This window comes from Solanum lycopersicum, chromosome 5 (assembly GCF_036512215.1).
Source record: "Solanum lycopersicum chromosome 5, SLM_r2.1".
NCBI classification, from domain to species: domain Eukaryota; kingdom Viridiplantae; phylum Streptophyta; class Magnoliopsida; order Solanales; family Solanaceae; genus Solanum; species Solanum lycopersicum.
Window position 1 is genome coordinate 62,555,828 of NC_090804.1, and position 11,086 is coordinate 62,566,913.

The following is an 11,086-nucleotide window of genomic DNA, read 5'->3' on the forward strand; positions in this document are numbered from 1 at the left end:
TATTATTACTGTTTATCTGTTTTACTTACGTGCAGGTGAGTCGACTAACCAGAATAAGAAGTCGACTGAAGGGAGTTTTATTGTTACTGTTTATATGTCTTACTAACGTGCAGGTGAGTCGATTGACAAGAGTAGGAAGTCGACTTAGTTCATCCCCCCCCCCCCCCTTGACTTTCAGTCAATACTTTAATTTACGTGAATTTTTTAATCTATCCAAATATAATGTAAAATTTCTATATTATGAAAAAATTAATCTTTAAAAATTGCCTATTTTAGTAGGAATTTAAGGTCCTCAATCGTGCCATTTTATGTATCATGTGTAAAGAATCTAGCAAATAAATACAATGCATTTTGATAGTTTGACGAATATTTATTTTAGTGGTAAACTAACAGGGAACATAAGTAGCACAAAAGGTGATTGTAAGCTGAAATTCTATTAAATCAATCAAAACTATGAATCACGATGATATGAATATCAAATTACTAATAATCCAACTATTTCGTAATTCAAATGAGCTGTTCTTCTAAGAATATTTGAATTTTGATTATTAGATCTAACATATGCAATGATTTTACTTGATAGACTAAGGTGGAGGTTGTTGTAACTGTAAGTATGTAGTCAAATGTAGTAACTTCACAAGTGATTTATAGTGAGAATAGTGTGTATGTTGTCTTACCCCTTCTTTAAGGAGGTAAACAGGTTCTTTCCAAAGACTGTGCGTAAAGTAAAATATACTAAAATGTAGTCCTGATATATTTACTTATCCCACATCGTCATGTGAATAAGGCATAAAAACAAAGAAACATTATAAAAATTGAGTACATCAAATTAACATACTTAATCAACTGGTTTATTATGGAATCTTGTTGAATTTGAATATTATATTTGTCGCTAGATTTGTAGAGTCAAGATGTTCATTAATAGGGAGTACATGTAAACTCCCTATGAATGAATTTCTTGATTTCTACAAGTCTCACGACTTCTATTAGATCCAAACTACAACTTTTGGGTTCCTTATAGTAAAATTACGCGAGCTAAGCGCTCATTTTGCGAGTCGCCAAGTGCCCTTTGGCGAGCTCAAGCGTGAGAGTCTTTTGTTTTTAAGTTTGGGTTTTAAAAGTCTTTTCAGATTTATTTTAATTCAATATTAAGTCGTTTTAAAATGAACAATAAATTTAAATGCATGACATGCATATATTAGATTGGTGTAAACATTCGGTGTTGGTAAATTTTATGCGTTATTACTTAATTTTCTAGCTATATATACAAATACTAAGTGACAACAATTAACAATTTCAAATACTTTTTAAAAAAAAATAAAAAATCTGGGTGGGTCTCTAAGTTTTATTCATAGCACATAAATTAGGACAAAATGGACAAAATCAATAATCTCTCTATCCCAATTTATGTGACAATTTTCATTTGATGAGTCAAACAGTTTAAATTTGACAGAAAATTTGCGTATGAAATCTTCAATATTTTTGAAATAAAATTTATATATTTAAACTAAAATAAAATACTATAAGTTATAATAAGTAATAATTCAAAATATTTAAAAGATATATAAAAAAATTACGATAAAAATAAATTTATTTAAATATCAAAATTCAAAAAATACAAGGTAAAAATAATACAAAAGAGAGTAATATACACGGGCTCATATATCTAGTATAAGAATAAATTATTAAGTGAAATAAATGAAAAGATAATTAAAACAAGCAAAGTAAAGCAATTTCTCTTCATTCTCAAACATCTCTTTAATTCTACGTCGAAGATTGAGATTCAGATTCAGATTCAGAATCCGGTGATTTCTTGCCGGGCCGTCACCGGCGAATTTCATCGCCCGTCGATTGCAGAATAGTAAGTTCTATGTATCGCATTTAAATAAATCAGCTTTATAGTAATGTCACATCCAGATTTGGTTTTGATTTTGTTGTGATTAAGCATTCAGTTTCCAGAAGTTTGCTTGAATTGAGATAGCGTCCTAATTTATGTGAGATTAGCAAACATATCTGTGAAACCTAACTCATTATAATCGGAATTCAGCTTCTAACCTTTTGGGATTCTTAATTTTCTGTTGAATTTTACATCGGTTTAAGGAAATTGTGGATGTATGTCGTTGGATCCAGTTAAATTTAGTTTTTGAGAGCTTATTATCATCAGCTTTGTGTATTTGTTTAGCGAATCAATACTAAAACAATGATGGATAGGTTAGGAATTTTTGCTTTATGTGCGTAGAAGGATCCATATGGCTTTCTGTTCAACTATATCTTAGACATGTTTAAGTATGACATTTGGTTCAAAACTTGAAGTTGTATTTGATTTCCCTCGGAACCTTCTCAATCCAAAACATATGGCTTTCTGTTCAACTATATCTTAGACATGTTTAAGTATGACATTTGGTTCAAAACTTGAAGTTGTATTTGATTTCCCTCGGGACCTTCTCAATCCAAAACATCAGTGTTTTTGCACTATCACTATTTACAACAACAACAGCAAAGAATGCTAATTGAACATTAGGATATAAAAAGATATATAGTTCATGTAGTTTTGACAAGTATATGACCAAAATTGATGTGCCTCAATCTCATACCTAGCCTAGCCTAGTCTGTATAATGTATATAACATATTTTATTTTGATCAAACTACAGAAATGTATCAAATAAAACAAAAAAAATAAGTAGATTGTCAAAATCTTATTATTTTCCTTTATGTTTGATGATAAATTTTGTTTAAAAAAGATTTACTAACCTACAACCACGAATATCCACTTTGAAACCCATAGACGAAGAAAACTGTGAAATCCTAGCCGCAAAATGAGACAGAAGGAGTGAAATCGTTTCTGAAAAATAATGAAAATGAGTGGAAAAAAGAGTAATTAAGATTTAGGGATTTAGTCTATGTGATAGTGGAACCCTATTGGCGTACCACGTGGCATCCACATGACATTTAACAACTTCCGTTAATAAGAAGGATATTTTTGACTCAATAATTTGTTGAAAAAGGTAGTTTTGAGCCGAATATAGTTTAAGGGTAAATATGAGCTATTTCTGATAGTTTAAGGGTATTTTTGATCCTTTTCCTTTTAGTCTATGTGGAACCCTATTGGTGTGCAAATGTGACATCCACATGACATTTAACAACTTTCATTAATAAGAAGAGCACGTTTGACCCAATAGTTTAATGGAAATGGTAATTTTGAGCTGAAATATAGTTTAAGCGTAAATATAAGCTATTTCGGATAATTTAAGGTTATTTTTTACCCTTTTCTGTTAAAAGAACTATCTTGATAAATAATGTTCTATTACTCTTGTAACATGTAAGAATTTAAAGTTAAGTTTGAATCCACATAAAATCACATATACCTGCAATTCGCTCCGCCCCACCCCACATAGCTTTAAACCCGCCCCGAGCCATTGTCATCCCTAATATTTGACTTGACACACCTATTAAGAAAATAAGAATTGACATAGCAAATTTACCATTTTACCCCTATTAATTAATAGAATTCCTAAATAAATTTACTCATTAAAGAAGTTCTACCTTTTTAAAAAACTCTCTAAATAAATTGAGGGCATAATAGGTTAAAAAATATTTTATTTTCTTAATTTGTAAAATACTACGAGTAAAATGGACAAGTAAAAAATTAAGATTCGACAAAGTAAAAAGGGACAGAGAGTAATAATTGAACATATAGTAAAAATATATAGTCTTTTGAATCTTGTGGTTTTAAATTTACCATGTAGAATATTATAATTAGAAAACTTACAATATAAAAAAACACGGATTTTTTTGGAGACAAACTATAAAAAAAAAAGTAAATTAGTTAAATTGGATCATATAATATTTATTACTCTCTTTGTTCACTTTTACTTGTCAAATTTAGACTTGACACACACATTGAAAAATGATAATCGACATAGTATCTTACTAGATTATTCCTATTAATTAGTACTTAATACTTTGTATTAGATCTTGAAAAGTAATTTTAGAAATAAATAACTAATGATAAAGGATAAAATATAGAAGAAAATATTTATCTTTTCTTAATATGCTAAAATGACAATAAAAAAGAAAAATCTATTTTTAAAATAACGGATAAGTAAAGTGAACTGTATTAATTAACCAAGAATAAATGTCAAATTTTTATTTTTTAATCTCCAATCCAGTGTCCGCTTCCATATTTGAGCCTGACTAAATCTAAATTCACATCAAAAAGCCCCTTATTATATGTAAAGTACACACTAACAAAGACAATTTTGTACCCAAAAAGATTTAGTGTCTGTTTGGAAAGCCACCTGGTAATTGAAATTTGTGTAATTACTAAGGTAGTAATTACCAACAATCACACATCTGAAAATTAGAGTGTATTTACCCTTGTGAATTACACTCAAACCAAGTAATTACATGATCAACCAAGCAGACCAAACAATGTAATTACACCTAATTATACCAAAATCAATTACCAAAATGATTTTCCAAACAGATTCTTGAATCTGAAACATGTGATTAAGAATAAAGAGCACTTACTACTCCAACATTTATAAGATTTTAGCATCATTATGACAAAAATGAATGAGTTGACACAATATAATTGAGTACTAGTTGAAAGAAACTACATAACAGATATTGGGACATATAGATTAAAAATAGAAACCTAGTACTCTCTTTGAGCAAAAACACCTCAACTGGTATGCCAATATCCACACTATAAATTACTCAAAAGCAATTTGATCTCAGATCTGTGTCTGATTCTCCGAGCCAATTTTTGCTGAGGTAAGCCAATGAATGCACAATAAAGCGGTGGAAAATTGCTCACTTGCACGTCTCTTCTTCTTCAATCGGTGTAAATTTTGCATTTTCTGTAATTGATTTTGCTTCATTTTGTCGTCTTGTTGAATACTTCTTTCTAGTCAGTACGCAAAGTGCCACCGCCCATTGTGTTCTACAAAGTAGTACAGCTATATATTGCGATTCTATAATTTGATTTGTTTCATTCAGTTTTGTGAACTTTTGTATTGAATTTTATTTTGGTTTTATCAAGTGTAGCTTGATAAGGTTGAATGTTTAGCTGTTAAATACTGTGAAGAGTTGGGGAGAAGTATAGAAAGATCAAAAATGGCTGCAAGGAAAGCTGGTTTAATTGCTCTGTTTGATGTTGATGGGACTCTTACCGCACCCAGAAAGGTATAGTATTGATTGCTCCTGCTTGTATTTGCTGTTTAAGTTTGATTGTTCACCTTGTTTCTGTTACTAGGGGTGTGTTGGGTATGCAAGTAAAGAAATTTTATTCTAAAAATATTTGTATATAATCGAAGCAAGATGAGGATGGGGGTTGTGGGGTCGGGATAGGGGTACAGAGGTGGGATGATGATAAAGTGTGTAGGAGGGCAAAATCAATGTGGAATGCTAATTCAAGAACTTGTTTTACCTACTTCTATTAGGCTATTCATTTTCCTCATTTTTAAGGAACTTGTTTTTCTAAAGAAAATATTTTTCAATTTTTTTTAGACAAGGAACATGAGAAAATCAGATCCATAATGAGAACACCTTTTTGTAGATTAATTTGACTTTATGGACAATTGCATCCTTGATGGGCTTTTATAGAGCAGAATGGTATAGATGATTTGTACATTTAGTAGCTGAATCCAACCTGTTTGAGATTGAGGTGCTGTTGAATGAATGATTCAGTGTATTTTCAAAATATTGTCATGATTTTTATTGTTCTGATTCTTATTTCTTCCTTTAATTTTATAGTAAATTTACCATTAGTTACATTTAATCACACCCATAACGATAATGATTTTCTTCTTTGGAAAATTTGCATAAAAATTTCAGGAATCTACTCCACAAATGTTGAAATTCATGCAGGAACTTAGAAAGGTAGATGATTCTTTTGCCATATTTTCTTTATTTCTTTTTTCCACATATATATTATTTTTCCTCTCAAGGATTCTTTGGTTTAACAATTTTGTCGACTTGCAGGTTGTTACTGTTGGAGTTGTTGGAGGTTCTGACCTTGTAAAGATATCAGAACAGCTTGGCAATACAGGTTAGCTTAAGTAGCATATATACTAAAGTTGGAGTTGGGATGATGAAAGGTGTGCTACATCAACTTATTAGAGCTCATGTTTCTAGCTCAGTATCTGAAATTCCTCGCAGTATTAGGCAAGAGTAGAAGTGTAGAACTATGAGTTCACTGGCAGCCTAGAGCACTGAACTGTGTTTTGATTTGAAATATTAAAGGACCTTTCCACTAGAAAGGCATACATAGTCTTATGGTTATAGCTCCATGTTAGTTGTTGAAATGTACCTTTTTCTACCGCAACTCTAGTGCTAAACAATTTTTGAGGTCATGCATGTCCCTTGGTTCCCAATATGTGACTATTAACTGATCTATCTAAAAGAATTTCTTGAGAATGATGACACTTTGATCTTTCTAATATTTGTGATGCAGTTACAAAGGACTACGATTATGTTTTCTCTGAAAATGGCCTTGTAGCACATAAAGATGGCAAGCTTATTGGGAAACAGGTAATTTTAATGACTAGAATTTGATATTGTATCTGTATAATATTACTTGTGAGTGCATATTCATTATGTGACAAAACAAAATCTTTGGGTATTGTCTTTATCAACTCGAAACAACATCCTTGTTGCCACCACTTAAGCATTTTGTACCAAGTTAAAACTAAATAAAGTCTCATGAAAATTTGAACTACCTAACAACTTGAAGAAATTTTCTTTCTACCCATCTTCAATGAGCATCGCTTCTCTCGTTCTCCTTAGTTGTTCATTAGCAGGGTGATTTGTTTTGAAATGACATAACTCTTGGTGTGCGTGCAGAGCTTAAAGTCATATCTTGGAGACGAGAAGCTCAAGGTTAGTCAATACGTTTTTCTTATTTAACGAGAAAATGTTTTATTTTTGTTATAGTGCAAAGAGGGGAAGCCTACCCAACCAAGTGTAGTTCGTTATAGGCTTGGTGATCCTTCTAAATATTTGTTGTTTAGCTTAAGAAAAATAATTGTGTTGTAGTGTTAAATTACTATGTAATTTGTACTTCATTGAAAACTGCTCTGACGTGGTATTTCGTAAGTTTTCGAAGCAGTGTTTATAATAGTTAACAAAAATCTGAAAATCAAGTTATTACACATTCCATGAAGAGTTAATTGTGTATTTTTGCTGCATATAATTGGGTGAGAATTTATGTTTATTGCTTAGGTTCACCCAATTGAAATAGAAATGAGTTTATATGTAGATGGCCGAGAAATATTTTGATGGGATGCAAATTATATGCAGGAATTTATTAACTTTACCCTCCATTACATTGCTGACTTGGATATTCCAATAAAGAGGTGAGCATATCAAAGTCTGTGTTGCTTGGATCCTCCAAAAATGACACACACCCGACAACATTTTGAAGGATCCAAGGTTGAATTATCTACTTCTTAATCATTCTTCTTTGCAGAGGAACATTCATTGAGTTCAGAAGTGGCATGCTAAATGTGTCGCCTATTGGGAGAAACTGTAGTCAAGAAGAAAGAGATGAATTTGAAAAGTATGACAAGGTATAGATAACTGCTCTAGTATTGCATATATCTTTTGCAGTAACATACCTCCTACAGATTCTTTTTCTCTGTGATTTAAAGACAATTGAAACTATAATCAGGTACAGAAGATACGCGAAACAATGGTATCAGTGCTTAGAGAAAAGTTTGCACATTTTAATCTCACCTTCTCCATTGGAGGCCAAATTAGTTTTGATGTGAGCATCTTTAAACCTTTGCTTGTGCACATTGACCGCTGAATGTTTTAAGTATATTATTGACATATGATTTGGGGATCTTGGTCATGACAGGTTTTCCCCCAAGGCTGGGACAAGACTTATTGTTTGAGATACCTTGAAGAATTTAACGAAATTCACTTTTTTGGAGACAAAACATACAAGGTAATCTTTAGTTATTGACGTGCTTGAAGCTTTCTTTTCGTGTCCGGGCTGATATAAGAGTCGTGTTTTTTACTTGAACAGGGAGGAAATGACCATGAGATCTACGAGTCTGAGAGAACCGTGGGTCACACAGGTCCGCCTAAAACTTCATTCTTTTGATGTTTGAATATAGTTATTCTCTTGCGTAATTACTTGAGGAATCACATTTAACCTGTTATTTGTTTCCTTTTCTCTTTTTCCAGTTACTAGCCCTGAGGAGACATTGAATCAATGTTCTGTCCTATTCCTTGGCAAGGATAATGGAAGTTCTTGAGCTTGTTGCAGTTTTTCAGTACACGATTGTATTCTATGCACAACAGAAATGAATAATTGAAATAATTCTTGTTTTGAATTTTGTCATCAAAATTATAATGATATTACTACTTCTCTTGAAATCCAAACTTTACATCCAAATAGATAGCTCAACAATATAATTTTTTTTTTACTGATAAATGATGCAACACCTAGAATTTAAGTAAGAACTGTCCCTTAATAACTTCTTTATCATGGAAAGAACTTATTCCATTTTGCTTAAGACATATTTGGTTAGCTAGAAATAACTCTCTTAATAAGAAGAAGGCACCATTTCAATACTTATGACACCATCACAAAAGCTACTGAATATGCCCTGTTAATTGCTAAGAAAGTAGTTTGTATAAAGCATATCTATTAACCTACAGTGGGAACCTTCATTACTTGGCCATTACAAACTCAATATTAGCTCTTATGCAAGGGCTTAAGATTGCAAAGGATAACAACTTGATACCTTTGGACATCTCCACAGACTCAATCAAGATAATAAATTTTATTAACAATGACTACGAATCTTATAGGTCTATAATTCATGAATGCAGGTCATTGATGTAAGTATTGAGAGATAAACTCTTGTATACCTATAGAGAGCAGTTTCAACCAAACACACCGCCACTAACTCTAGCCATGAACTTGACTTCACAAAGATTATAAGTGAAATGAGCTATGTTCCTTTATAGGATGGTAATAGATCTTCCAATGTTTTGACACAAGACACTAAACTCAAATGACAACTTCAAACTCAATCAAGCTCCTTATTGTTGATATAAGTTTGTTCTTTCTTGAGAAAAATAGATTTTTCTTTGAATATTCTTGATTACAATAGTTAGTTGTTTCTTGTCAAAGTGTTTAATGTAAATCATAGGTAAAAACAACCTAGATAACATGTTATTGGCTGAGAACTTTGTGCCTCTGTTGTCGTGTCCACCTACTACAACAGGTATGATAGCTTTACAAATGCACTCTATTGACTTGTCTTGAACAATCACCATTCAAAGGATCAAGTCTCCTTACCAAATTTCATTTCTTCGTAGTTTGTTTAATAATCAAAACATAAATTTGCAACAATCACCTTTAGTACGACTTGATCCTATTTTCAACCTCTAATATACATTTGTTACTATTTCTTCCTCTTTTTATTTTCAGATTTTAATCAAAAAGTTTACTAACTTAATTTTAGTACAAGTTAAAATTTACGGCATATAGAGGAACTTCAATGTTCTTGTGACATGAAATAGATGAAAGTACAATTTGTGTAACAACATTAAATTATTGTTTATGCTTGAACATTACAATATTGAATCATGAAAAATAAAAGACATAAAAGGTAGCAATATAGTTTGCAATATTCTTTAGTTTGTTACAATTGAAAGAACTTTTATAGAACAAAGACTCAATTAAACTTAAAACTTTATGTCTTATGAGAGTACAACTCTTGAAGAAAAAACGTTGAAATTGTTCTAAACAAACTTAAATATTTAACTAGGGGCTTGTGGACTCTGAAGAAATTTTATTTAGATCTATATCTATTGAATTTTCACGCAATCTTTTGCCCCTGACATTACCTGTAGTTGAGCAACAATCGTGTGGTGGTGGCAGTTGTGCTTGGGGCATCGCGATCGCGGATCTTGTTTGTTGGTCTAATGGTAAACCTTTTGATGACGTTATACCTAACATGTTAAAACTTCGTAACAGAAATATTGCTTGTTGATTCATTGAGTGAGATTGAAAATGACTCATAAATTCTTCATGAGTGTCACCGATTTGAGTACATATAGGGCAACGAAGAAGAGTAGGGTGAGAACTCAAAGTTCGAAAGAACATAATAGTATATGCATCTGCGTTAGACATGTTAATGCATGTAATGAAAAAAAAATTCTAATATTTGTTAAAGAGATATTGAATTTGCCTTTTGATTTATTCAAAAAGGAAAAATGATACAGAGTAATGCACCTCACGAAATATATGAAGAATTTATAGGTCAGTATGATTTTCAGATGCTAGATGTGAACCCCGCTCATACCAATATATATAGTAAATTTATTAAAATAATAATATTAAGGTTAGTATGACCAAAACACAAATAATATTTAAAGACAAAAATTGAGTTTTTTCTATATGGGGATTTTTTTTCCTTTTTTGTTTTTAATGTTTTTTTTCTAGCTAACTAAATTTATTAAACATATGTAGTGAAAAGGGTCATAGAAAAAATAGACAGAAATTTTAAAAAATCATCAGTGCTAAAAATAATATATATAATATTTTTTTTTAATAACAGAGACCAAAAATGAAATGTAGGACTAGTTAGTTTAATAATATGTTTTTGGTTAGTCTTTTCTTTTCCTATGTAAATGAAGAAAATTGGAAATATTGGAAATTGATTACAAACTACTATATTTTGGTTATTATTTTATTTTCTTTTCATAAGAAAAAAATAGTTTAGATCTTGATTTTATAAGCTAGATATCAAACTAATTAATTTTATAAAAATGTACTAAATTTGGCTAAAAATAAGTTATTCAGAACTACATAAATTAAATATAGTATGTTATGATCAAAAATTTATCGGTGACAGTCAAGAGGCAATATTAGATTTTCTGACTATATGGTCAGAAATATAAGAGGAAATATTTAGATTTTGTAGCTAGATTTTCAATTTCTTTTTAAAATGTACAACATTTGATTTAAAGTAAAGAATTAATTTTAAAATTTAAAAGTAAATAGTATAAAGTAATTTATTATGATAAGTTTTTCATTTTTATCCCGTAGGGAAAAATAATTTA

At 30.7% G+C, this 11,086-nt stretch overlaps 1 protein-coding gene across 2 annotated transcripts; it reads left to right on the top strand.

Annotated features, from left to right (window-relative positions):
- Window positions 1–1,679: 1,679 nt before the first annotated feature.
- On the top strand, window positions 1,680–8,392 carry PMM (phosphomannomutase). Of its 2 annotated transcripts, none has more exons than XM_069297546.1 (12): window positions 1,680–1,861; window positions 5,046–5,188; window positions 5,840–5,884; window positions 5,987–6,053; window positions 6,459–6,535; window positions 6,848–6,883; window positions 7,304–7,359; window positions 7,473–7,572; window positions 7,674–7,769; window positions 7,863–7,952; window positions 8,034–8,085; window positions 8,195–8,392. In XM_069297546.1, exons 2-12 carry the CDS (start codon window positions 5,120–5,122, stop codon window positions 8,263–8,265), a joined length of 759 nt encoding a protein of 252 aa, XP_069153647.1. In that variant the 5' UTR covers window positions 1,680–1,861; window positions 5,046–5,119; the 3' UTR covers window positions 8,266–8,392.
- Window positions 8,393–11,086: the final 2,694 nt, after the last annotated feature.

Excerpts from the sequence above, each read along its gene's own strand:
- PMM (XM_069297546.1), top strand. The coding sequence starts at position 5,120 with ATGGCTGCAAGGAAAGCTGGTTTAATTGCTCTGTTTGATGTTGATGGG. Across the intron at positions 7,770-7,862 it reads GAGGCCAAATTAGTTTTGAT|GTTTTCCCCCAAGGCTGGGA; the intron begins GTGAGCATCTTT and ends TGGTCATGACAG. Across the intron at positions 8,086-8,194 it reads GAGAACCGTGGGTCACACAG|TTACTAGCCCTGAGGAGACA; the intron begins GTCCGCCTAAAA and ends CTCTTTTTCCAG.